Source organism: Meleagris gallopavo, chromosome 6, assembly GCF_905368555.1.
Source record: "Meleagris gallopavo chromosome 6, MGAL_WU_HG_1.1, whole genome shotgun sequence".
NCBI lineage: Eukaryota > Metazoa > Chordata > Aves > Galliformes > Phasianidae > Meleagris > Meleagris gallopavo.
This window is the reverse complement of record NC_139409.1, coordinates 41,722,253-41,749,757: the sequence shown is the minus strand read 5'-3', so window position 1 is coordinate 41,749,757 and position 27,505 is coordinate 41,722,253. Positions and strand designations below refer to the sequence as shown.

General features: G+C 37.6%; 1 protein-coding gene across 2 annotated transcripts; it reads left to right on the top strand.

Annotated features, from left to right (window-relative positions):
- The first annotated feature begins 244 nt into the window (after positions 1-244).
- NPHP3 (nephrocystin 3) lies at positions 245-27,271 on the top strand. Of its 2 annotated transcripts, XM_010713086.3 has the most exons (27): positions 248-873; positions 1,133-1,258; positions 2,498-2,648; positions 4,170-4,322; positions 5,667-5,800; positions 6,029-6,189; positions 8,090-8,237; positions 8,782-8,856; positions 9,400-9,579; positions 10,961-11,064; positions 11,914-12,028; positions 12,841-12,984; positions 13,527-13,624; positions 14,117-14,219; positions 14,839-14,921; positions 15,900-16,038; positions 17,021-17,185; positions 17,819-17,916; positions 18,740-18,862; positions 19,235-19,424; positions 19,563-19,804; positions 20,188-20,263; positions 21,111-21,238; positions 23,007-23,247; positions 24,934-25,059; positions 25,965-26,080; positions 26,282-27,271. In XM_010713086.3, exons 1-27 carry the CDS (start codon positions 526-528, stop codon positions 26,460-26,462), a joined length of 3,948 nt encoding a protein of 1,315 aa, XP_010711388.2. In that variant the 5' UTR covers positions 248-525; the 3' UTR covers positions 26,463-27,271. The 2 variants fall into 2 exon arrangements, 1 of the variants encoding a protein (XP_010711388.2); XR_014883978.1 differs by lacking the exons at positions 25,965-26,080; positions 26,282-27,271 and adding an exon at positions 23,671-23,885 and having other exon boundaries at positions 245-873.
- The last annotated feature ends 234 nt before the right edge of the window (positions 27,272-27,505 follow it).

Sequence of the window (27,505 nt, the reverse complement as noted above, 5' to 3'; positions counted from 1 at the left end):
TGCAGTCACCGACCCTGGAGGTGTTGAAGAAGCCTGTGGATGTGGCACTGAGGGACGTGCTCAGTGGTAAGATGGTGATGGACAAGATGATCTTAGAGGTCTTTTCCAGCTTAATGATTCTGTGATTCAAAGATCACTATTTTAAGGTGGTGAAAGATAGTTCCCCACAGTGCCTCATCCTTTTATAAACACATACATTAGGCTTGTCTCCTCCTTGTCAGCCTCCACGCCGCTCCCGCCGCGGCTCAGCCCTTCCCCTTCCCTCAGGGAAGCCTCCCGCTCCCCCCGTGGCCGCCAGCCAGCGGGACGGGGCGGGAGGGAGGGAAAGAGGGAGGCGGCTTCCTCCCGCCCTCCCTTCCTCGTCCGGCCGCCAGCAGCGAGCCACGGCCCCCGGGCCGGGGGAGCGCTGAGGGGCGGCGGCCGGGGCGGGATAGGGAGCGAGCGGACAGCCCGGTGCGCGGCCCCGCCGTCGGGCACCTCCCGTGGGCGCTAACCCCCCAAACCGCCGCGACGGCTCCCCCAGCCATGGGGACGGCGTCGTCGCTGGTGAGCCCGGCGGGCGGGGTCGGGGAGGTGATCGAGGACACGTACGGCGGCGGCGAGGCCTGCGAGATCCCGGTGGAGGTGAAGCCCAAGGCCCGGCTGCTCCGCGGCTCCCTCCGGCGCGTCGGCGCGTCGCGGCCCGGCGGCCTGATCGGGGCCAGCTTCAAGTCCACGGCCTCGGTGCAGGAGCTGGAGTGCGTGGCCGAGTACGAGCGTCTGAAGAAAGAGTACGAGATCTTCCGCGTCAGCAAGAACAACGAGGTGGCCTCCATGGTGAAGAAGGAGGCCAAACTGGACAGGGAGAACAAGCGGCTGCGCGCAGAGTTGCAGGTATTCCCAGCCACTGGGTCTGTCCTGCTCGCGTGGAAGGCTGTGGCAGGGAGGTGGGAGCCTATGGGTGGCTCATCGCGCATCCCTGAGCCGGGCTGGGAGCCGTCGTGCCGCTCCCTGGGCAGGGCTTGGCATCTCCTTGGAGTAAGGAAAGTTGCGGGGTAGCATTGTGTTGAGATGTGGCGTTCATTAGCTGGAAAGTGAGCTAAAACCATTTATTGCCATTCTCTCAGTAAAGTGGTATATTCGATTTTTTCAGGCACTTCAGAAGACTTACCAGAAGATACTTAGAGAGAAAGAAAGCGCGCTAGAAGCTAAATACCAAGCCATGGAGAGAGCTGCCACGTTTGAACATGATCGAGACAAGGTCAAAAGGCAGTTCAAGGTATGGCCTGACTTTTCTTTTCTTGGGAAAATGATCAAAAGTCAATAAGCTGACACTTAGTCTCATTCCCCAAAGGAATTTCTTTAAAACACTGTTCACGAAGACCTGCCCTAAAGTGATTGCAGTATTGTGGTTGTAGTTGATTATTTCCTTCCAGACAATCCTATCAAAACTTCTCTGCAAGATTAAGAGAAAAAACAGAAAACAGCTTTTAAAATACTAAAGTAAATTATGCAGAGTTATGTCCTAAACTAAATTCCTGTGTTATTCCAACACAGATTCTTGCAACTTTCATACCCGAGAGTGACAGGAAAATGTGGGTCTCAAATTGGCACATGCTGAAGAAACACAGACATTTGTTTCTGAATCTACTTATATTTAGCAATGTAAGAGTTTTAACTCACATTGGGGTGTATATTGGTGCATCTGTTTTGGCTGCTAAAGTATGAGAGACCATTCAAGAGAAAAGCATTTGCACTACTTTGAGGAAAAGTCAAACTGATACTTCTGCTTTTCCTTTGCTGCTTATGAGGGTACTTCTATCACCTGTCACAGGGAAACAGACATCAGTTTTGCACTGTTTTCAAGATTCTTTATATCTTTGATTGTAGCAGGTGTTCGTATTTAGCAGATACATAAAAAGAGAGCTGTTTTTGACCTCTTTTAAGAAAATGAGACTGGAAGAGAATTTAATCTCATTCTATTCTAAATCTAGTTTCTTGTTTCCTTTTTTTTGTGATGGTAATATTTTAAAATAGGACATCTGGAATACTCAATCACTTTCTATTTTAGGAAATTTAAATTGCCACTATAGTCAAAACTAAATACAAGATTATATGTAAATGTTAAAAATACATGGAAAACTAAAAGAGAACCTTTGAAGGAAATTACCGCATGCATTGATTTTAGAAGACACTTAATTTAAAAGGTCAGGAAAAATGCTTGTCATTTTTAATGAACTTCCCATACTAACGTGGACTTCTAACATTAAGAATAGTATGCTAAGCTTTAAAATGGTAAAATTTTAACATCAGATAATTTTTAACTTTCTTTTTCTTTTGTTCACATTCTCGTGCTTTTTTTTTTTTTTTCCCTGCTAAATGAGTACTAGAAACTTATCTTTACAGTTGAAAATATTTAATAGGGATGCGGGAATCTGATATTAAATTTCAAAAGATAATGGTTTGTATTTCAAATTTAATTGTTTTTTTTGTTTGTTTGTTTGTTTTCCACTTGTAGATTTTTAGGGAAACAAAAGAAAATGAGATTCAGGACTTACTGAGGGCCAAACGAGACCTAGAAGCAAAACTTCAGAGACTCCAGGCCCAAGGAATCCAAGTATTTGATCCTGAAGAGTCTGATTCTGATGACAATTGTACAGATGTCACAGGTGAGAATTTCGTCCCCAGTATTTAGTGTTGTAATGTGACTGAAAGTCTATGAATAGTAGAGCAGAAGGCAAAAAATGATCTTCTGCTTATTAATCCAGCCTGAAAAGCATCAAAAAGTATTTTAAAGAATTAAAGGAGCTGACTTTGCATATATAGTTTATATTATGGAAGCTCCAGTTTTCTGGTCTCAGACATGAATCAATGAAGAAAATATAATACTGTCAAGAAATAGAGAAATGGTGACATAAAAAAAAAATAAAATTGTTCTATGAACAATTCTGAGTTTCCAGTCTATTCTGAGCTTTCTTCTAAGTTTTCTTATTCTAGATCTGGGAGATTATGTTCCAGAGGATCCAAAAGAGTACAATTGAATCCAGAGGGAATCTTGGGTTGACTTACGGTCTGTAAATCTGTGATGAAATATGCCCGTCTTAACTGCTATACTTTTCAAAGTAGCAGAGCTAGGTGTTTAACAAACATGATCTAATCAAAAGAGCAGTTTCACAGGAGAATTTTTTGAAAGGGAAACCCTAGCAAACTTAATGAAACAAAAGACAAAACCTTATACATGCCATAAGAGGTACCTGCTAACACAGAAAGGATTCAGATACACCCTTCACCAGTCCTCTGGCTGTGTACCTGATTGGAAACCAGCAGTAAGTGTGGTGGACAGTTAATATCTTGACACTGTTATGAATGTCCATCATTACTTCTTGCACCACCTAAGATTACTGAGGAAACGCTGTGTCCAAGTGCTTTTGTGTAACATTTGCTATCAACAATTGGTGGCAATATAAATAAATGTGATCTTTGAAACTAGAAATATTTCAAAATGTGTTCATTGGCTCTTTGCCAGTTGTCCATTTGATGAACCATGGTCGTACAGGTGTTTTTTTTTTGCCTTTTGTCTTACTTTCGTTTTTGAATTCACACTTCCCTTACGTTTTTCTAAGTCTTACTCCATTTTCTGTTTACCTTCATTTAAGAATATTTGATGTCTTGGGAGTTTGTATAGTTTGACAGAAATGTAATGTGTATGTATTATGAAAAGATGCTGTGAATGCTGTCTCACAAAACACAGAAGATTTCTTTCGGTCCTGACCTAGAGCCCCTTTGTGTTGTTTTAGTTCTGGAATGTTCCTAAAACAAAAGCTGTCCGTTTTGTGATGTGAACAAATGACTGGATCAGTACTGTAAGCAGTTTCCTGATTTGTAATCCAAGACAGCATTTGAACCCAACTGATGTGAGCAATCCATGTAATAACAAGTAACAGCAAATAACCTCACCCTTCACTAGTATGGTTTCCTAGTAACTTCTAGGATTAGCATTTTTATTTGCTGCACACAGAGGTGAGAGCAAAACTGCTAAAGGAGAAAGAATTATGTTCAATAGCTTGTGATAGGCGATACCAGCTCAAACATTTAAGACTGATAATTTGCCCTGTTTAGTGATAATGAAGGGGTTTGGGGTTTGTTTATTTGCTTGTTTTTTGATGTTTTTCCCCCCTCCCAATTTTTAGCTGCTGGGGCTCAATCTGAATATTGGAATGGAGGAGCCTTGGGAAGTGAGCCATCCATGGGCAGTATGATGCAACTTCAGCAGTCTTTCAGGGGGCCTGAATTTGCTCACAGCTCTATTGATGTTGAGGGACCATTTGCAAATATAAACAGGGGTAAGTAATGGGGAACTTTATTATTGGGACAATATGTATTTATGTCATTTTTCTATCCATTCCTACATAATTTGATGGAGGAACTGAGATACTTCTTTCTAACTACAGGAGGAATCTGTGTACATGCCAAGTTGTGTTTAATATATTTGGTAGCTGTGGTATGTGCAGTATTGAGTTTAGCAAACAGCAGTGAACAGCTCCCAGTTGTGAATAAACCAAAACCAGCTTCATTCCTCGTGTTGATTAAGGAAGATAGTTATCTCTTCCAGTATTGACTGTGGTTCTTTTTTTCCATTTTGATTAAACTTCTCGACCTCCTGACTGTGAATGTTATGTTGGTGTTAGCATAAAGTGTATTCCTATTTTCTCATATTCTCATTTGCATAGTTTTTTATTCTTCTTAGGGTTCAATTCATTGAAATGTGATGTCGTGACAAGGATATATGCATTGTTATGTGAATCAGTGTTAGATGTTTTGTTACCAATTATTGTTACTTTTTAACTTTGTTTCCCATATTGCCTCTTGCAAATTGCCTTCCACTGCTCTCTTTTTCCTCACTGTTGCCCTGGCCCTGGAACCCTTCCTTCATGGCAGTTCCTCCCTTTTTTCTTCAGTCCTTAAGGCTCTAATTCAGAGCCTTAAGCAGAGCCTTAAGGCTTAGAGAAACCTCTAAGCAGAGACTTCTAATTCAGAAGTCTCTGCCTCAGAGTGGGAGGGAAGAGTATGCTCTGTGATGTCTCCAAGCTTCCTGTACTAATCTTTCCACTGAGCCATTTGGTACTGAACGGGGAACGTATTTCAAGCTTGAAAGAATGATGAACCACAAAATGAAGAACCTAGGAAAGTTTCAAAGTTAGTTACTGCTGTAGTGAATTGGCATATAGTACAAACAGAGAACGCTGTGCACTCTGTATCAAGAAGAGGCACTTCCCATGTTTCACCTTCATTAACTGGTATGGTCTCATTGAAATGTGTGCAGATCAGAAAGAAAAAAAATAATTGTTTCATTATGGAGGTTTCTAATACTTTCTGCATACTTTTATTTATTTTACAATCATCAACATGATTTTTGTGCATACGTTTCATCAGTCCTATTTTAAATATCATTATAATTATAATATATATATATTTTAAAATATTGCTTTGCTATATTATCAAATCATATGGTGTTATCAGATTATAAGTGTTCTCTAAATTCATTTTTTTGAAATGAAAATAAGTGTAAAAAGGTTTTTACTATTTTAAATTAAATGTAGTATTAATAATGTTAAGAGATGATTACTTATATATTATCCAGCATAATCAGATATGGAGATCTCCTGACTTCATTTTTTTATTGGCAGATGACTGGGATGCTGCTGTTGCCAGTATATTACAGGTTACTCCTCTGTTTTCCCACTCTCTGTGGAGTAACACAGTGAGATGTTTTATTATTAGCACTGATGAGACTCAACCAGAAGTGGAAATCTTCATTAAAGTGAGTACCTGACAAACTTTTTGTTTCCCCTGTGATACTTATTCAGAAATTTCTCTAATATTTCTTAAGAGCTTTGGTAACTATGTTGAGTTCAGTGAATTCAGAGCAAGTCTTGTCAAGGACTTCAGGGGAAGAAATTATATAGAAGAAAAATAATGAGATTTATCTAGGAGGTCCTTAACACTGTACAGATATAGAAATAAAGCAGTTATTCAAATTTGCTTTCAGAACTACTCACCAAAACTTCAAAGAATCTGTGAAACAATGGGCTACTTCTTTCAAGTTGTTCATTTTCCAGCAGAAAATGAAAATCATTTTAAAGAAGTACGAAAATGGGAAATTGAAAAAAGTTCATTAGTCATTTTGCTCCTACATTTAACTTTGCCAAGGTGAGTATTTTCTAGGCTGGGAAAGCAAATGGAAACTGGTAACTTATGGAGAGTACATAGCTTATTAAAATGTCTGTGATACTTTATTGAGTATGTTTCCTGAGATAGCATCTTCTGAGTGATATTTACTGGTGCAAACAGTTAAAAGAATGTATCAGCTTTGTTGTCATTTACTTTTTCCTGTATCTATAGATTCTGTTAAAATACAGCATGAAATATGTCTTTGTAATAAGGAAATGTTTTGCTTTCCAAGAACAGATTCTGCCAAGCACATTGCTGAAATCTTAGGAATTCAAAGTGGCTGGCATGAATGTCTTCAGTGTTTTCCATTTGCTTATCTATCCTTACACCTGCCCAAAGTATTTTGCTTTTGTTTTGTCCCTTATAATCTTTTGTCTCCAGCTTCTTTCTGGACTGATTTCAGGGCTCTTGTGTGCAGTACCATACACCAGCTCTCTAGAAATGGACTTACTGAACTTACAGTGTTTTAAGGCAGATGGTGATGCAACATGTTCTATTTTTTCAGTGTTCTGTTGTATTTGCCTAATCTTCTAGAAGAAACATAACTCACTAAATGAAAAACACTGAACTGAAGATATTCTTAGAATTGTATTAGGACTATTTATTTGGGAATCCTGGGCAGAAAATTTGGTTTTCATGGTTTGGGAGAAAGAGGAATAAATTTTGCTGAAAAAGAGATAAAAAAGGATTAGAAAACATAACATAAAAGCTCATGGAATGATCATTCCAAAACGCCAGTATGGAAGCAAAAATCTGTAAGTAGTGATATGCATCAAGTTTCAGATTAGAGATAAATCTTGAAACTGAAGATTTCACAGCTATTGCATTATTAGAGGTATCTTGTATTAACTAGACCTGCTGGTTCTGTAAGTAAAACATCTTTCCCCAGAGAACTAAAAGCTGGGTTAAGACAGTAGTAGCTCAGATTTACAGTAGTCGAATGCAAGAGGGAGCAGCCAGGTACCACAGATTAATTTCTTTGTTTTCGTATAGAAGTTGGGCTACAGCTGCCACATGTTTGTGCTCTGAGAAAGTGTCAGCTGCTGAGAGGCCATTGCCCCCCCACAGGAGCACTGCTGCCAAATAACCCAGCTTTACATGCATGTGTCACAATTATTTAAGAATAAATTCCTCCTCCCCCCCCCAAAAAAAAACCCACAAAAAACCCCAAGCAAACAGCAAAACACATCAACAACACAGAAGAGTATTTCTGCCAGCAATATTCACTTATTTCTCTTACAAAATCTGTGGTGAAACTCATAGTGCTCATGTGAAGAAAATACTACTTGAGAAATCCTGTCTGCTACTGTCAGCATCCCCAGGTAACACAGTTCCTTTTGTGGAACAGCAGTAGATTGCTCAGTTTGATATCCATGGTATCAATTCCTTCACGCATACTAAGTGCTTTGGAGATTGGCTAAGAGGCTACCCTACATCTTACAAATGCTAATGGACTGTTCCTTATAATGTGTATTCCTTCTTCAAGGAATAAGACAGAGACTTCAGAGAGGTGATTGCACGGCATATATGGTATTTGTTAATCTTGTGTGAATCCATTTTGTTTCCATGCAAAGCAATTATTTTTCACTCTGCATTTTGGTACGATGGGAAGATAGACTTCTAATTTACAGAGCGTTAACCATAAAAATTAATAATGTTTTCATAGTTATAGTACAAGTAGCATGAATTTCTCTTTTACATGCTCTTTGCTTCTGGATTTATCTTAAGTTCTCAGATGAAATATTTGGTTATCCTTGTTGTAAATAGATATGACTTTTGAATTAGATTTTGCAGTGAAACCCATCTTCGGATCTTGTGTTGATTGAGCTATTTACTACAGCAGTGTAATATAGCACAAGAATGCTGATTTCCAATCTAGTTGTTTGTTGGAAGACTGTGAAGAAGCCTTCTTGAAAAATCCAGAAGAAAAACCCCGTCTGATTTACCACAGAATGGGTGATGACAGAGTCAGCTCAGACTCAGTGCAGCAGTTAATTGAGCAAATTTCTTATGTGAACAAAGCAAAGGTATGATATTTCAAATGCTGTTAAATTTTAAAAGGCTTACTTTCCTGCAATGAATAGGATCAAATGTTAGTAGTCTAAGATTTTCAGAGAAATTACATTACACTCATTGCTCTGGATACTCATTATATGAGAAGGAATTGAATCTGAAATTTATGAAGATTATGAAATTTTCATTGGCAGGGGAAAGAAAACCCACTGCAGTTTTACTGAAAAAAATCCCTGTGCTGTAGGGATGGAACTTCTCATCTGTGTTTAGCCATGTAAAAGGCAAAGGTATTTAACTAAGGTTCCTCTGCAGCCACTGAAGACATACGTGTACCTCCAGAGGGATTCTTTGCATCTCAAAATAGATGGTCCCCCTCTGTGGAGAGGACTGCTGAGGATAGCTGAGACTGAATGCCAAAGTTTTAAATGCTTAAGCAAAGTGAGGCCTACCTGAGGAGTACAACAGAATTGAGTGTAAATGTGTTGTGGAATGTTTTAAGTCCTGAATATTGTTCCCAATTGGATTTAGAGGTACTTCATGCTTCATTTATTTTTTCAGATGATTGATCACATGGGAGGTGTGGAGGAAGGAACATATGAAATCTATACTTGTGTGGAGAAGATAATTAAACAGGTAGGGTACCTCATGCTTTGCAGCTTCTTTTCCTACTCAGATTTATGATCTCAGATGCTGTCAATGTGATTGTGATATGCTGATTCAGTGTAATTCAGGTGTTCTTTTTGTGTTACACCACTAATACCTGGCAAGCCAGGAAAACTTGGAATGGAAAAATAAAGAATCCAAACCTAAGCAATATCTTTATGCAAAGAAGCAGGAATAACATCATCGAGAGGTCAAACATTGGACTAAATTCTCTGTTAATGTGATGTTTCTAATCATGGAATAATAAAAGATTGCATAGTCCGTTCTCTCCTTAACCATCCTTGCTGTGTATTGCTTCCACTAGCAGAAGAGTGAAATTAGTTTATAGAGACCAGTGATTGATTCATGTAGTAGCCTGTTCAGTTACATTCCCTGCCAGTGTGAAAGGAAATGAGCATACTGATGTTAGTAGAGTTGCACTCATACACCCTGGAATTGAGAGTTACACTGTATGTATCTATACTTTTAAAAATTATAGTTGTGGTTGTTTCCACATTATTCTGTTTCACTCAGGATATATTGGGTTGTGAAATGACAGAACTAGAAGGCAAAGATTTGGGTAATAAGGAAGAATCCACTGCTCCTGAAGAAGAAGTTTTTGGCGATGTACTGTGGGATGCACATGATGAGCAGGAACAGATGGAAGCTTTTCAGCAAGCCTCTAATTCAACGTGTGAACTGGGATTTGAGAAAGTAGGTACACTGGAAATGTATATGGATGCAGAGGAAGCCATCACTCATTTCCCTCTCTTGTGAGACAAGATGTAGTTCTACTGAAGAAGTTGTGTCTGAGGGAATCTTTGTGGCTGCTACTCCTTAGGCTAGGAGAAGCCATATGTCTTATGTAGATGGCATATTTATTTTCTGGGAGAGATGCCAGTTTGCCTGTTGTTGAATGGCATTGATGAAGAAGCAGTTGTTGTTTCTACACTGGGGAAAAGCACTAGAATGATGTGCCAGAAATGGAGTGTCCTCCTCTTAGGCTTTGAATGTCAATAAGGAAAAGCTCGGAATGTTTTTTTTTGAAGGAAATTGGAGCTCTATTTTGACATCTGGAGTCAGGCTTTTTGCAGATGGCTGAGGCAAAGATTTCATCTCATTGTACAAGCAGAGGTATTTGAAAATAATGTAGTAAATTTAAATGTAAAGAGATACTGAATAACTTGGTACTACCCTGTTATTGGAAATAATATTTTAAAGCGTTTCAGTATAAAGGTGTCAAGCAGATACATGCAGGGGAAGTATAATAAAATGTAGAAAATAAAAACATTAAATTCATGGAAAGTGATGTCACATCTGATATGGGCAACGTTCTTTGATGGTGTGATGTGGTGTAAGGATGCAGTTTCTGTGTTAGTATGAATTAGGATCCCAATTTTACTTGTACTGCTTATTCTTTTACTTTGCTGTTCATTTACTGTCAATGAGTTGGAGGATTATGCTAATTTTACTACATACCAGAGCAGTAAATAATAGAATATTAAAAGAAAACATATATATGTATCTTAATGTGCTTCTACTTCTTACTTGCAGATAAAATATTTCTTTGAAGTGAAATAAGGGCATCTCATTTTGTTTTGCTTTTAAATCATCCTGAACTCTGCCATAACATTGTTGGTCTTCCATGTGGGAAAGAAAACATTACTTTTGTGTGCTTAGTGTCTTCATAATCTTATGTCAGATGCAAACTTTGAAGGCTTTGTCCTAATAAACGTATCCAATATAGAAGAGTAGTTGAGACATGCAGAGAGGAAAAAGGCCTTAGTGAACATAGTACCCAATTGCTTTGGTATATTAACTCCAGTTCAGTTTATTAGCACTGGAAGTGCTTAGCATGTCAAGCTTTGAAAAAAATGTGCATGGACTTTACACTTTATTCAAGAGATTATAGACCTTGTGATTTAAGTTTTCATTATAGATGTTATTTCCATTTATATTTGCTATATTTTAGTATTTATTTCTCAATCTTAATAAACTTGCACATACGTGTAGTGTTTGGATGGTTTACAGTAATAAGCAATATATTTTTTTCTTAAACAGCAAAATGTTTGTAATGGTTATTTCTTTTTTACAGTATTTTGAACGTCTAAATGACCTAGTAGCAGCACCAGCACCAATTCCACCTCTGCTTGTATCAGGAGGACCAGGTTCTGGGAAATCTCTCCTTTTGTCAAAATGGTAATCTAATATTTTCTTTAAAAAAAAAAGAAAAAAGAAAAAAAAAAAGCTGTTACTTTTTTTAAATTCAACTTTTCCTTGTCCTTTCCCTTTATCTTTTTTCCTATTTTTCTTTTATCTTTTTTTTCTTCCTTTTCCCTATTTTTCTTTCTCTTTAATTTTTTTTTGTTTTTTATGAACTTTAAGAAAAATGTTTTCATTACACTTACAATATTGTATCAATTTGATAAGAGGTAAAGTGGAAATGTTTGCAAAGCTCTGATGTTATGAAACAGTCCTGGAAAATTTTATAACATTTGAGTAGCTGGACTGGCTTTAACAACTCCCTGATTCCGATGGCAAAATCCTACAAATCTGTCTTTGTGCAGCATACATGGGTGGTTTCTGTAGCTCATAGTGTTGCCCTTCTACCTAAAACAGTCCTTTGTAGCCTTTTTTACTCAAATAAAGGAAAGATGAGACCAAATAATTTATCACAGCAATACATTTTACAGTCACTTCTAGGTTATGGCAAGATTTTTTGTCATCAAATAAACTGATGCTGCCATTACTTCTAAAAAGCTCAGTATGATGTGAATATCCAGTGCTACAAAGGGTAGATGTTAATGGCCACTGGTCCTGGGTGGAGCAAAAGTAGAAACAGACATAAAAGGTTCATTTACATGCCAGAAAACATCTGACATTTTGTAAGGTAAACACTGAACACCTGTAGCTCAGACATTCTGCCTCCTTTTGGCAAAACTCATAATTTTTAAGTTACATTTGCAAAAATAGTCTGGTATGAATAGGTGTTGTTTTTGGTGTTTTTGTTGTCGTTGTTTGATTGTTGTTTTTTACTTCTCTCTGTAGGATTCACTTGCAACAGAAGCATTCACCAAACACTCTGATTCTTTATCACTTTGTTGGGAGGCCCATGTCCACCAGTTCAGAATCTGCATTAATAATTAAACGCCTTACTTTAAAGGTATGCTGTATTATTATATACTCTGCTTTGCCTGGTTCATTGGAAAGTGCCAGTGTCTGTGTGTAGATCAAATGAGATGTTTCTACAGGTTCTTCTATATCCATCAAAAGCAATGAAAGTGTAAGACATTATAGAAGGGGGGAAATCTGACACTACACATGGAATGAAGATCTCTTAAATTGTATCTCTGGGATATTTGTAGTAGTTACACTTCCAGTGACAAATACTAGTAGCTCATAAAGCTGTGTAAGCTTCTTCCAAATTTTTCCACCATTCTGCCAGAGAAGCAGGTAGTATCTCTTACATGTCTGTAGAAATCTGAAGCTAGATTTGCCAGTTGGCACTGTTCTGTTCTTAGACTAGTATCTCTCCTAGTATTTTTTAATTGTGTTAGATATTTGGGAAATAAGTGAGAAGTATTTTTGTGCCAGGGTCTGAACTCTCTTTTTTCCTTCATATGGTGGCAAAAAAAAGTAATAAAACCTTTAGGAAAATGAAATAAATTGTGTGCTCCTTCCAATTTTCTCATGTATTTTAGAAGTCCGCCTTATTTAACTGTGCAACTTTGAAGTCCTTTTAAGTCTCCAGATCCGTTGTCCACTGTGTAAACACAAGTTCTCCTTGTAGAATTATACAATGAATTCAAAAAATATTCTGTGTTCTGTATAAACTAGAAGAAGAGAATCCTATGTAAACTTGACTGGAATTACCCCAACATTACATAACTTTTTTCTTTTGTGTCTGTGGATCTTTATTCAACTGACAGTTGACTTTCAAGGTAAAAGTTGTTATGTTTGTTTATAATTCTGCAGCTTATGCAACATTCTTGGTTAGTGTCACCTCTGACCTTGGATCCAGCTAAACTTCTGGAAGAATTTCCCCGCTGGCTGGAGAAACTTTCTGCACGTCATCAAGGCAGCATAATTATAATTATTGATTCTATTGACCAAATACAGGTATGTTTGCAGAATGCTTAGCATTTGTCTTTCCAAAAGAAACTTTGACTATTGCAATAGGTTCAGCTATATCTGCATAGCAGAAACATTAACGTTTTCTTTAGTGTAACGAGGACATTTAAAGTAATTTGCAGCAAGTGCAGATGAAGTAAAATACTCTTCAGTTTTATAGGTTAAATTTGCAGATCATGGGTTTTTTTTTGTTTTGTTATTACCTTTTTAACACCTTCGTTTTTGAGCAGTCCAGATACATTATTTATGTATAAGTTCTTTACTGTGAACTATTTACGGGGCACTCAAATAGCCCAGTCTTCAAGGTAAACATGTTAACAGTGGTGTTCTATCTGCTTTATGTAATGTTCAGGCACACTGATATCACTGGATCATTTAGTAGTGTTTCAAGAATCAGATCGTGAACAATTTGTAGCTCTACACTGGAGAACTCAAGACTCCATTTTCTGAGCTGTGTAATGAATGAAACCTATCAACTTCTGGCATTTGTTTTGAGCATTTGTATTCAATAATCAAAATTTGTTTTTAAGCAAGCTGAAAAGCATATGAAATGGCTGATAGATCCACTGCCAGTGAATGTGAGAGTGATCGTATCAGTGAATGTAGAAACGTGTCCACAGGCTTGGAGGTATGTTATGTTTACGAGATGTTTCTCATGTCTTAAAGTAGTTGTTTTACATTAGAGTTACTAGTTGAAGAGCAAATGGTCAGATTTACTAAGGCCTGGAAGTGTAATCAATAGGTAAAGTTTTGCAACTGTTGAGTGTAATGGAAGCTTTTCCATTTTATAATGGAACTGTAACTGCAGTAAGGACAGTTTTCTTTGTTATGAAACCAGATTTTTGTTTTATTCTGATGGATTTATCCGCGTGACTGTATGGGAAAATATACTAAATGAATCACATGCATACCAGGAACCACAATACTGTGTTGTAGACCCAGAAAAAAAAAATGGAAATTTGGCTAGTGATAATTAGAATTTCTTAGTAGCAGGGAGTAAGTTCAATTACTGATTTGATATCAATCATTAAAAATTACGGAACTTTAATGTATTTTATTTCCCACTCTTTATATGCCATCTAATAAGGTCTGAGTATAATTTTGTCCTCTTTTACCAAAGGTTGTGGCCTACTCTTCATCTTGATCCACTGAATTCCAAAGATGTTAAAGCTCTCATTAGTGCAGAATGTAGCTCTGTGAATGTTAAATTGACTAAGGAGCAGGTAAGTCTTTTGTAGTTCTTTGAAAGTACTTTAGTAAAACTTCTAATGAAAACATGGAAAGATGAAATAAGTACAGCTGCCAAAAGAAAGTAATGATTTAGCTAAGTAATACTGCTCAAAACAGAATGCAGCTTGAGTTTTTTTTTGTTTTTTTTTTTTTTTTTACCTCATGGCTCATAGCATCAAAGCACAGATGGAACAGTGTAAATTATTAACTGGAAAACTGTATGGTTGCACATATTGCTGTAAACATGTTCTTTCATTTTAGACTCTTAAAAGATTTAGTATTGCATAATAATGTAACTATGATTGACTAAGTGGGGAAAAATTATTTTACCCCTTTGCGTTGGAGATTGATTCTGTGAGGTAATCCTCATCTTTAGAGATGTAGTGATTAGATCCTAACTGTTCTAATCCTAAACTAGAAGGGAAACTTTAACTTGCATGCTCTGATATCTAGAAAAACACACAGTATTTTGTGCAGTAGTTTCATGTCATACTCTTCAAATGTTATAAATAGAAACGTATCTGAAACTCCTATTTTCTTGTCAAAATATGAACTGCTTATTGGTGTGACTGATTTATCTTAGCTCACAGATTTTTTTTTTAAATCTTATAGGAGAAGAAGCTTGAGAGACACTGTCGTTCTGCCACAACTTGCAATGCTTTGTATGTCACTCTTTTGGGCAGAACCATTGCTCGGTAGGTGCAAATGATCCTGCAGTTATGGTCATTGCTGGTGAGTAGATTTGTTAGCATTTTGAAAAACAGTTATTTAATATAGAATGAATCCTGCTAAGAAAAAACAGCAGAACAGTGCCTGAAGTTTTCCCACGTCACTGACTGGAAATGCAGTGGGAGTAAAGGGGGTGTATAATCTCTGCCATTTTGATATAAGTGAATCTGAATGTATCCTTCTATTTTTCTTTTCTTTTTTTTTGTTCCTTTAGTTTCTAGATATGGCAATTACCTTAATGCCTTTTAGTGGCATTTGGAGAATGATGTTATTGTTTTGTTAAATGGTTTAATTCAGGTCTGTTGTATTTACTGATGTACTAGATAGCTTGCCTCATAGATTTTAAGGCTAAAATAGAATTCACTGTTTGCTTAGTTTAACATCTCACACATGGTATTTTACTGTCTAATTCCTGCTGTGGAGAAAATTAATCTTCCTTCTTGTGCAATAGAATATGTCCAAGTGCATTGGTTTATTATTAACCTAGACTTCATCTTGTTGAGAAAGCCCCATTTATAATTTAGAGACTCCCAGAAGATGATAATTTACTCTGGGTGACTGATTTTCTTTCTTTTTTTGTTGCTGTTTTATGTTCTGGAATGCTTAATTGCTCTTGAAAACATGCCTTGTAAATGCATTAGGTGAAACAGCAGCATGTGGTTTTATCTTCATCCAGTCTGATGTTCTTACTCCGTGCTCTTGCTGGAGGAAAGAACACAGCAACATACCTTTTCTTGGAAATAAAAATGTTGCAGTTACTTTAGAGAAATCAAATAGGTGGCTTCAGGAATTTTTGCTCTTTTGCTTTTAATCTTGCCAGGTACTGTGAGCCTTTTAAACTAAATAGAAATTCAGAGCATTTTTGAGGTAGATCTTTTTGGAATTTTGTTTGTTTTGCTCAGCCAAATGTAATATGCTAAACCACTTTTTGTCCATCTTCTCAGTGTTGGAAGTGCAGGAAATATTGATGAAACCCTTCAGCAGTGTTTCCAATGCCAAGACACAGTGTCCCTGTACAGGCTTGTTCTGAGATCAATTCAAGAGTCATTGTGCAGTGATAAGGAGAAAGGTCTTTTGAGAGAGGTAAGTAGTGGATGATTTATATAGGAAATGTATATTGTTTCCTCTAAAGATTTATTCTTAAATTAAAAGTGAATACTAATTTACATATGTTCAAATGTGTAATTCAGAGACAGGAAATTTTATTAATCTAATTTGAACTGTTGTCTAACATACGACTTCTCTGTGTTGAATGTGAAGTAAATCATTATCTCACAGAGCAAAACCAAACTTCTCCACTAAGATGTGATGTAGAATCAACATTTCCTTTTATACCCTGACCAAAGGGTTAAGCACAGTAAGTCTAATCAAAACATGATGTTCTGTGAATACAGGGCAAGGTATGTTTGATTTCTTATTCCTCTTCCTGACTCTACAGAATTTCTTCGTTCTGTGGAACTTTTATTTTTTAATTAGGACATGATACTTGACAGTTGCATGAAGTTCTTTGGTTCTTGCAGCACCTTCAGTGTATTTTACTTGGATTAAAGTCCCTTATGGCCATAGATTTAATTTTTCTCCTAAGTGGTTTAGAGGAAGATCTAAGGAACCATTTGTTTGTTCCAGATTTTGGCTAATGGCCTCATTTGGTGCTTCACCTTTTTTACAATATTAAAGGGTTTCTGTAGGTATCTTTTTTTCTTCAAGGTATACAGTTATACACAGTAATGCCCAGTGTTTTCTTTTGAATTTTAATGTATCTGAGCACTGCAGCAAATATTGCAAACTAACTGTGTAGGATAAGGAAGTGAGGATGCAAGGAAGTTTTTCACTCAGAGGGTGGTGAAGCACTGGAACAGGTTGCCCAAGGAGGTTGTGGATGCCCCATCCCTGGAGGCATTCAAGGCCAGGCTGGATGTGGCTCTGGGCCGCCTGGTCTGGTGGTTGGCGACCCTGCACACAGCAGGGGTGTGAAACTAAGTGATCTTTGTGGTCCTTTTCAACCCAGGCCATTCTATGATTCTAGGATTCTGTGATTCTATGATAATGTTTCTGCTTTACATAGATACTGTGTGTCATTGGTGTTAGCCACAATGGTGTGAGCGAATCTGAGCTGATGGAACTGTATCCTGAGCTGTCTTCTGCAGTGCTAGCCTCACTCATTCACAGCCTGCACAAAATGTGTTTGCTGACATATGGCTGTGGTTTGCTCAAGTTCCAGCATCTCCAGGTAACTTTTTTAGTTTTAAACACGTGAAATTCTGCCAATGCAAAAGCTTTTGTCCAGATTCTGGTCTTGACTGCGCTGTGATAGATAGGAAAGACATTTCAGTCTGTTTATGTCAACTTTATACCTAGTTGCACTCAGAATTAATTTTTCTGTCTTGAAATTTAAGCTGTTCATTTGCCCTGTGACACCCTTAATCCCTGCTGTTCTGTTGTTATTAATAACACAGTTATTAATGTTTGTGTTTGCTCATTCCATTTTTCTTAACTTTTTGCCTGATACTAGGATTACTTTGAAAACTACTAGAGCTGTGTTACCACTGGTGGTCAGTATTGTTCAGCAGTTGAAAAGCTGGCATATCAAGCCTTCAGAAATTTCTGACTATTAGATGTTACCTCAGTGTGTCTTAGAAAGCACTGGTTCCATAACAACAAGCTGAATTGAAGGGGAGGGGAATGTTATCTGGATAACCAGGTCTATGCTACACTGCACGACAACATTTGTAGTTGCCTTTAGAGGAAGATTTTGCAACATGCAACCTGTTTGATTACGTAAATTCTTTCATAGTTCTCTGTATGTCATTTGTACTTAACAAATTAAATGCATACTCCTTCTCTCAATTATATTCTCCTTCAGGCTTGGGAGATGGTGAGATTAGAGTATATGGAAGAAGGTCTGAATGTTATTTCAGCCTACAGACAAAAACTTGTGGACTATTTCACCATGCAGCTAAGGTAGGTCGTAATTCCTCAAGATATGCTGAACCACAGGCTTTATGCCTACTGGATATATTTTTTTCTTTATTATGCCTTTTTGGACCCAGTTTGTAAATAATTGCTGCAAAATAACCCTAGAAAACCCTTGTTCTCATTTGACCTGTTTATTATTGATATATTGCTTTTTAATCTTCAAAAAGATTGAGGACTGTAGTGGGAAATATACGTGAAGAGAAGTTACCATGTGATAATCTGTGGTGTGAATGTATAATGCTTCTGTTATTTTGTGGTAACTGAGCCCATGTAGGTTTTTAACTCCTAGTAAATGCTAGGAAATCTGAGGTTTCTTGGAACTTTAAGAGACAAGAGACCTTGTATTTAGCAAGCAGTAGGCACATACGTAAGAGGAGGTCCAATAGTATAGCAGAAAGTCTACAAGTTGATGCTTATACTGAAAATGGGTTTGCATTTACAGTCCTGAGTCAGTGTTCCACTGTGGAGTGCTGCTGCTCAGAGCATGAGTTGGGTAGCAGCTAACCTACAGGGCCACAGTGTACCAGGGAAAGGAGGCACAAAGGGTCAGTATTTCTGCAGTTAGGCTGGCAGACCCAGATTAGCCCATGTGAGAGAGAGGAACGGCTTCCTGTGATTTCCTGGGGGTTCCAGGGCTCTGTCAGGTAACAGTGCAATGAAGATGTGAGAAAAGAGCACATAGGTCTCATAGCAGTTTGTCTGTTTAAGCATTAAGGCATGGTACATGTATATTTGCCTTTTTTCACATCACATTAATGAGCACTGTTAGGTATCTCCAGTAATATTTTTATGGCTTTTCTTTCAATAGTCGAGACCGAGTGACTTGGAGAAGTGCAGATGAACTTCCCTGGCTCTTCCAGCAACAGGGTGACAAACAAAAGCTACACAAGTGTCTTTTGAATCTCTTTGTATCCCAGAACCTTTACAAAAGGTACAAAGTTAGCCACTGTTTTGGGGGGTATAAACATTTCAAAGTATTTTTTTTTTATCAAGCACATTAAATATGAAGTATTTGATAATTATTTACTTTAAAGTACAAATCAGAAAATGTTAGATATAGATTGAAGGAGCTTAAATAGTAGAGGCTGAAATGGTAATGCACCGGTGATCGTGTATTTTTTCATTTCTGTTATAACTGGGGCTTTGATAAAGGTGTAAATAGTACTGTAAACAGCAACAGTCTCAACAGATTGTAGCATAAAGAGAAAACTCGTGCATACGGCCCTATTCTTCTAACGTCGCATCAATCTGAAGAGAGAGGTGTCAGAGATAAGATGAGCTTCTTATTTCCTTGTTAAAACAGGGGACATTTTGCAGAATTGCTGAGTTACTGGCAGCTGGTTGGGAAAGATAAGAGCTCTATGGCAGCTGAGTATTTTGACTCTCTGAAAGAATATGAAAAAAGCTGTGAGGGAGAGGAAAGTATGATCTGCCTGGCTGATCTTTATGAGACCCTGGGACGGTTTCTTAAGGACCTAGGTCTTCTCAGTCAGGTGAGTACATTTAGAGACTTGTAACAGCAAGGAGGGAAATCGAGCAGAGCTGATTGTGTGCTTTCTGTTGCAGTTGTTAAAATATTGTAGCTTACGAGATGTTTCCTGCTGTTCATGTTCTGAACCTCGTTGTTACAGGCTGTAGCTCCTTTGCAGCGGTCTCTGGAGATTCGAGAGACTGCGCTGGATCCAGACCACCCAAGGGTGGCACAATCACTTCACCAGTTAGCGGGAGTTTATGTTCACTGGAAGAAGTTTGGGAATGCTGAACAGCTGTATAAACAGGCACTGGAAATCTCTGAAAATGCTTATGGAGCTGAACATCCTCGGGTAGCCCGGGAACTCGATGCTCTTGCCATGTTGTACCAAAAGCAGAACAAGTAAGATTGACTATGCTGGTGTTTTTCTTTAATGTAAAAGTGCTACAAAAGTAACTTTGGCAGATATTTTCTTCCTGAAACCAGGCTGTTTCTATAGTTCTTTTTTAGAGTTTCCTAAGTTCAACAATGAGCATACACTCTGTATTCTTGTAGCAGGCCACCCAGTAGAGGTGAACTGCTCTGACTTCTAATAAGTCAGAGATGAAGGAGGAGCGTTGTCTGGCCCCAGGCATTTTGGATTTTCTTTATCTTGAACAAAAAGATAAAGAAAGTTTTTTTTCAACATTCTTAAGTTCTCCTTATACACTTAAATAACTTAGAAGCTTTTCAGAATACCCAGCTACATTTGGCATTCTCCTAACACTGTAAATAACTGTTTTTAGATATGAACAAGCTGAGCAGTTGAGAAAAAAGTCCTTCAAAATACGCCAAAAAGCAGCAAGACGAAAAGGCAGTCTGGTAAGAAAATGTTTGATGTTTAGAAGGAATCCTCTGTTAAATAGATGATAAATATGCCTGCAGTGCTGATAAATCTGATGCTCAGATGCTTTTGATAATTGAAGGCATAGTAGTCAGTGGCCTAGCAGTGGCCCTTAAACTACTCTGGAAGTGGAGATGAATCAGGACAACTGGTATGAGAAGTTGAGAAGTGGAAAAGAAATAAGTGGGTAAATACATTTTAGGGGTGCGGAATTACTGATGATAGAATTAGCTGTCAGAACAGCAATAGAGAAGGGTGTTCTCCAGAAATAACAGAGGCCTTTATCCTACAGATACTATTTAACAGAATCCTTATAGCAATGGATAATCCTAGTTACAGAATTATGTGCCACGTTGAGATTTTTTCCTTGTTTTTTTCTTTTCTGTTTTTTTTTTTTTTTCTGTATCAGCTGCATATTTTTAAGCATTAGCTTGGCAGCTGAGATCCATGTGAAGCCTCGAGTTATACTTTAAAGAACCTGTGTATAGCCATTAGGTGGTTGGCTTTATTTTTTTAAGTTTATAAACTTAGGAATTTCATCTGAATTGGTTATTTGAACTGTGGAGTTTAATACAATACATTCAATAAATTAGTATGTATGATATAGGAAAAAAGAGAGCTGTACTGCAGCACAGTAACTTAAATTTCCTGAAAGCATGTTTGGTGAAATTACCATTAGATTGTAAATAAGCAGAATGCCACTGAACAGGAATTAAATAGAATTGTTTTGCTCCTTTGGTGTAGAACTTGAGTCTTCGAATTTTCTGTCTTCAGTAACACGCTTTGAAAGTAGTGATGGTTGACTTACCTTGTGTTTTGCTGTAGTGCGGCTTTGCTCTTCTGCGTCAAAGAGCCCTGCAACTGGAAGAGCTCACACTGGGCAAGGATACACCAGACAATGCTCGAACCCTCAATGAGCTGGGAGTCCTTTATTACCTGCAAAATAATCTTGAGTAAGTTGTGTTCTTTGTGACACCTCCACTGAGTGTTCTCGTAGATCACACATGGAAGCAAAGTGTGGAGAATTAACATTAAATGTAGACATGGTCAGACATGCACTATGGTGATGCCTGTGGTTCATTCTGTTTTTGTTTATTGTGAAATTCACTCATATTTTATAGACTTGATGCTGCTAACTTGTATTAACAAGTGATGTATTTCCTGCATTCAGAACTGATGTTTCATGGCTAAAATTAACTAGCCTGAGTTGCAAGTACCAGTTCTCTCGTTGTTTTTCACATCACTTATCACTATTACAAGAAGTCATGAGTTAAATATTCATTCACAGTACATGTTATCCTCAGGTCTTTTAAGGGCAAAGGAGGATGGAGCAGCACAACTGCTCTCTAAATGCAAGTAGAGATAAGCAGGGGTGTCGATGAAGGAGAGTGGCGTGTGCAGTGCAGTTCTCATCACATGGTTAGAGATTTCTTCGGTCCACAAAGTAGTCCAGAAGTGGGTGTTATGAGTGAAATGTAGAGTCACCTTATGTCATGCTCTCCTGAGCTGAATCTTTCCAGGAAAAAAGGAAAGTGCACGGCAAAAGCACAGGAGTAAGTTCTGAAAATGTTTTTATGTTCTCCCTCTATTTGATGTTTGAATTGCACGTGGTTCTTGGAAGACAGCAGTAATATATTTTAATTTAAATCTGCATCTTTGTTAAATGTGAGATTTTTACAATGAAGGCCCTGATTTGTAACAGCTGTTGGAATAGGTGGTGTTTTTTTTGTTGTTGCTTGTTTTGTTTTATCCTCATGAAGCCACATGAAACTGGCTGATCATAGAGAACTAGTATCTATCTAATCTCATACAGAATACAGCATCATTTTAAATTCCACATGGCTCAAATGCAGTTCAGTGCAACCAATTTTTAGAGTAAACATATCTCCGCTGTTTCACATGAGACTGAAAGTATAAACCTTGTTCTGCTGAAGGTTTAAGTAATTTTAATGGCTGTTGTGTATCTTCTGAATCTGTGAGTCCAGGATTGAAAATTTTTTGATAGTTTGATACAATTAGAGTGAAATCAATGGCAGAAGGGTGTGTCAGTAGCAGTTGCTATGTATCACACTTCATCCTCTGGTCCTTGCATACGGAGAACACCTTTTGACACTTGTGTCAGAGCTCCAGATTTGTATGTACAGTTCTACATAAATCATCTTTCTAATGTGAAATGGATTTTTCTGATTTACTACACTGATGGGAACCAGAGTCACACAAAATTGGTGTGAATGTCAGGATGACAAAAAACCCAATTATGATGGATGCTGCCAGTATTATGTGGGGATCACTGATTAATTGTGGTAGAGGAAGTGCTGTAAATCCATAATAGAGTAGTAGTACACTATTTTAGTGAAATAGGAATGCTTTTGATTGGAAAATGCTTCAACGGTGGCATTATAGTGTCTTTTCCATTTGTCACTTCCAAATAGATTCTACTATAAGAATCTAGCTCATCATAAATGATAGATGTGATCACCTGATCATGAAGCAGCTATGGGGTTAGTTTAATGTTTGCTGAAATCTTCTAGACTGGTTTTTCAGTTCTCCACAGAGGTGCTTGTGCTTCAGTGCTGCCCTGAAACATGTAAATTATCTCTGCTTCTTAGGGCTGGCTTACGTGGTTTCTACAGATTCTGAAACTGAGTTTATTCTGTTTCAGTCACAGCCTGTATAGATGTTAACAGCTTTAAAATATTGCTCCACAAATGTTTTCTGTAGGACAGCAGAACTTTTTCTGAAGCGCTCCCTGGAAATGAGAGAAAGAGTCCTGGGACCCAGCCATCCCGACTGCGCACAGTCTTTGAACAATCTGGCAGCCCTGTACAATGAGAAGAAGCACTACGAGAAGGCAGAGGAACTCTATGAAAAAGCTTTGGACATCAGGAGGAGAGCACTGGCTCCAGACCATCCCTCCTTGGCTTACACAGTGAAACACCTGGCAGTGCTGTACAAAAAGATGGTAAGCAACAACCCTGCTACCTCTTCACATCACCCAAATAATGTAAGGGCTTGCAGTGTCACAGTCTTCCACACAAAAAGAATGGGGCTATTTTGTCAGCTATGTACACACATGTATAAAAGATGCGTGTCAGAGGGACTTTGTTTCCAAAAAGTCTAGTAACTATTTCAAGACACACTTTGCTTAAAGGAAAACCATTTGTGAGTAATGTCTTCAGTGTCTTACAAGTCTAGTATTCATCACCACAATAGAGAATTTCTCATCTGCTTAAAACATAATGCTTTTGTTGCAGCGCGGGAAGCTCTTGCCAGCTCTATTTGAGTTCTGTTTTGTACACAATGCCCATATACAAGAGTTCAGTGAGACATGTCTTGATGGAAAAGTCATGTTTTAGATAATACAGAATAACGTTGAACTTTACAGACGATGTGAGAATAACTTGAAGATTCCTGATGGAGACAGTGCTTTACTTAAGGCTGGCTCATAAACGGGAGAGCACTTAACAAACTGTGTGGCCGAGCCACTTCCAGCTTATGTTGATTCAGTGAAAGATGAGAATTATGTTCCCCACTAAATACATTGTCTGGAATAACCTTAACAGAAGTCTCTACTTCTCTGTGTTTTCATCATTTCCAACTGTAAGTGAATGAACTGGTTTTGGGTTCCATGTTCTCTGCTCACCTCAGCTTCTAACTTTGATGCTTCTAGAAAATGGAAAAGCACTCAATATTTGCATCCAACAACAGTTCTTTGCTCGTTTGAAGTTGCATAAATTAAAATTTAGAGAAGAGTGACAGAAGAAAAGGAACAAGTATCACAGATACAGAAAATGACAATTATTTATAATATTTTTTTGCCAGAATTATTACTGATTGTCTTCAGTCTATGGCACAGTGATGTTTTGAAAAAAATAAAGGGAAAGTTTGATTTGAATTTTGGAATTACAGTGAACCATTATACAATTTGTCAATGCTATTAAATAGGAGAATGCTAATAATAAAAACCTGAGCATACTTCTGTAGTATATCTGGTTAATATATGAGTAAATTAAATTGGGAAGAAAACATTTACTGGAAAAATAATCTACATTAAAACTGATTGGAATATGAGAGAAGAATTTTAGGGAAATTGGCCTAGAAGTCAGTCTCAATGTGGTGAATGGGAAGTGATGGGTTGTTGATATGGCATTGAACACCACAGCTGTTCCAGAGAAGACAGTGCAAATAGCACTGGGAATTGCTCCTAAGTGAAGGCAGCTACATTCCCATTCCCATCTCGTCAGTAAAATTTAGGCACTTTAAATCAAAGAATAAGGTCTCTGCTCTCATTTATGGCAGAATGAGGAAATGCAAATGGAGAAAATTACTTGAGAAAAGTACAACTGAGAATTCTTTTTAGCAGTCTTCTAAATTATACTCTTGTGGAAGAAAGTGAAATAAAAAGAAGGAGCAGACATAGCCGGGAAACGCATTAACTGGAGTTGAATATGCTCAGTATTTTGGAAAATTAATTTTAATAACTATTCACAGAGAATAATCAGTCAATTCACAGCGATATCCCACACAGAAGTTAAACCCTTATTCTGGAAACAGTAAGACTTCTCCAAGCTTGTTGTTTAAAATAGATTTGTAGCCTCATCATTTTGATACAAGATGACCGAATTGTTTTTTGTTGTGTTGTTTGTAGGGGAAGCTTGACAAGGCTGTTCCTCTGTACGAACTAGCTGTTGAAATACGACAGAAGTCATTTGGCCCCAAACACCCCAGTGTAGCGACAGCTTTGGTCAATCTGGCTGTTCTTTATTGTCAGATGGTAAGTTTGTCATGTCTGATGTGCTTAGCATTCTTGTCGTGGGTTTTTTTAATGACATGCACCTAACTGATACCAAAGTAATGTAATCACATTTATAAGGGGACTATATAGAACCTACAAATACTTACTTAGGTTTAATTTTAAAAAATGGAAGGATATTTGACAAGGGAAGTGTATGCAGGGGATGAATAATTGCTGAGTGGTGTTGTATGAGGACAATTGGGCTAATGCTCTGTAGGTTATTCAGAATGCCCACATGCTTCATAGGACAATAGCAGAATGTGGCATTTCTAGCAGTGCAGCAGTCACTGTGGTACGATGAAGCACAGCTCTGCCGCCGACTCACTGGTAACATAATCTTTTGAAATCTGTGTCCATGAATGAAGAGTGCCCATCTGCAGCAGCTGTGACACTGTGTAGCTAAAAATTTGAGAGCCTTTACAGCTGATTTTTTTTTTTCTTTCGTCTACAATTGATATGAGATTTAAAGGAAATGCAATCAAGCAAGCTGTTTCTTGTATTCTTTGTTTTTGCAGTCTGCACATCAATTTTAATCAGTGATTAAAGCTGCTTCAGGTAAAATTAAAGAGCGTTTGGTAACTCAGAATTTTCTGGTACATACATTGAGATTTTCAAGACTGCCTAGGAGGACCATACCCTAACTGGGAACTGGTCAATGCGAATGGCATTTGCAAGTGAGAGCTTGTGGCTTTGACATTCTCAATTATCACCCTCACCTAGCAGCAATACTGAGAACACAAGGCACCTTTTTGGTTGTTGAATATGCGTGAATTTCTACCCAGGATGTGTTGCTACTATGTAAGGAAAAAAGCAGTAACAAAAGTAATTTGTAATAAAGTAATAAAAGTAAACTTTTATAACAAACAACTTTCTAATACCCAAAGAAAAAGCAGACTGAAGCTTTACCTCTTTATGAACGTGCATTAAAGATTTATGAAGACAGCTTTGGTCACATGCATCCTCGTGTGGGAGAAACTCTGAAGAACTTGGCTGTGCTCAGGTAAGATTATATGCCTTAGCCCTATAAAATCATGTCACTATAAAGGGTAGCACATAAAAAAGAAATATACTGGATTTGTGTATTAGGAAATTAGGGAGCCTTAATTACACTTACTGATTGCATGGTGTGCATTTCAGTTTGAACGAACTGAGAGCCAACTTTTATCTGTTTGTTCCATCTTTGTTTTACTCTTCTCCAAAGCTATGAAGGGGGAGATTTTGAGAAGGCAGCTGAACTTTACAAGAGAGCTATGGAAATAAAAGAAGCAGAGACTTTGTTAATAGGTGGAAAAGCAATTTCTCGACACTCATCGAGTGGAGACACATTCAGTTTAAAAAGTGCATTGTCACCAAACATTTTCCTGGAACCTGGACAAAGGTGATAGAGACCTACTCAAAGAAAAGATAGTTTCTATTGCTATTTTGTTTTATATAAAATTATTAAGAAAACCTATTTTTCCTGGGTTAAATTACTACTTTGGAACTTAAGACTGTCTTCATGAATGACAGAAAAACATGTTTAAGCTTGAAATCCTTCCACGTTAACTTTGTGGACTGTGTGGTACAAAAGTGAGTTTCTTCTTCTGTATGCAGATATGTGTATAAGGTACTTGCTCAAGCTATAGTTAATGCCAAAAACATATAGATTTAATACCTCTTAGCCTAAGTGCCAGGATTATAACAAGATAAACTGAACCAATGGGATATATTTTACGTGGTAGTTCTTACTCCTATGTTGCAACAGCCTTTATGTATTTTTGTTTCAACTTTCTTGACCTCTTCAGAAGCTTGTAAAATTGTTTCTAAAGTGATAGAAATTTTGAAAAAGTCACGATACTGTTTTACCCAAAGTTTTACCTTTGAGGTAATTTCATCTTTAAGCAAACTTAGATTCAAGAGACTTCTGCAAAAATAATTGATTTCCTTGGGAAGCAAGTGTATCTGAAGGTATCACTGTATACAAGTAAAACTTGTCAGATTCAACAACTGTAGTTGTTCAGTGAAAACGCTTCCAGTGAGGAATCTGAATGAAAAGGAGTATGATACGATGCCTTATTGTTAAACCTTTAAATATACTTCCATTATTCAATCTCATTGAATCCTTTGCAATCCAAGAATGCTTGTGTAAGCTGGAAGAATCCACCAATACAAAATAGTTTGCCATCCAATAAAAAGATGCTAATGAAATCTACCTGCTGTATTTTCTTTTAATTTCTTAGTCACTCAGAAGTATTTTCAAGTCTGTTTTTATTCAGTGCATGTTAATTTTTCCACTTGCAGAGTAAATTTTTCCCATTTTAGAATTAAGTTAAAAGGGGTTACTCTTTTAGAAAGATTTTCATAGCTTGGTATCATTGGGCAACAGGAAGTGTGTATGAAACTGGCATGCAATGAATAAATGTGCAACCCAGTATGTTAAGGCTTA

What these genes read in the sequence shown, in the direction of transcription:
- NPHP3 (XM_010713086.3), top strand. Translation starts at nt 526, where the DNA reads ATGGGGACGGCGTCGTCGCTGGTGAGCCCGGCGGGCGGGGTCGGGGAG. An exon ending in TGGAGAAGATAATTAAACAG is followed by an intron (nt 8,857 to 9,399) that starts GTAGGGTACCTC and finishes TGTTTCACTCAG; the next exon opens with GATATATTGGGTTGTGAAAT. An exon ending in ACGTGTCCACAGGCTTGGAG is followed by an intron (nt 13,625 to 14,116) that starts GTATGTTATGTT and finishes CTTTTACCAAAG; the next exon opens with GTTGTGGCCTACTCTTCATC.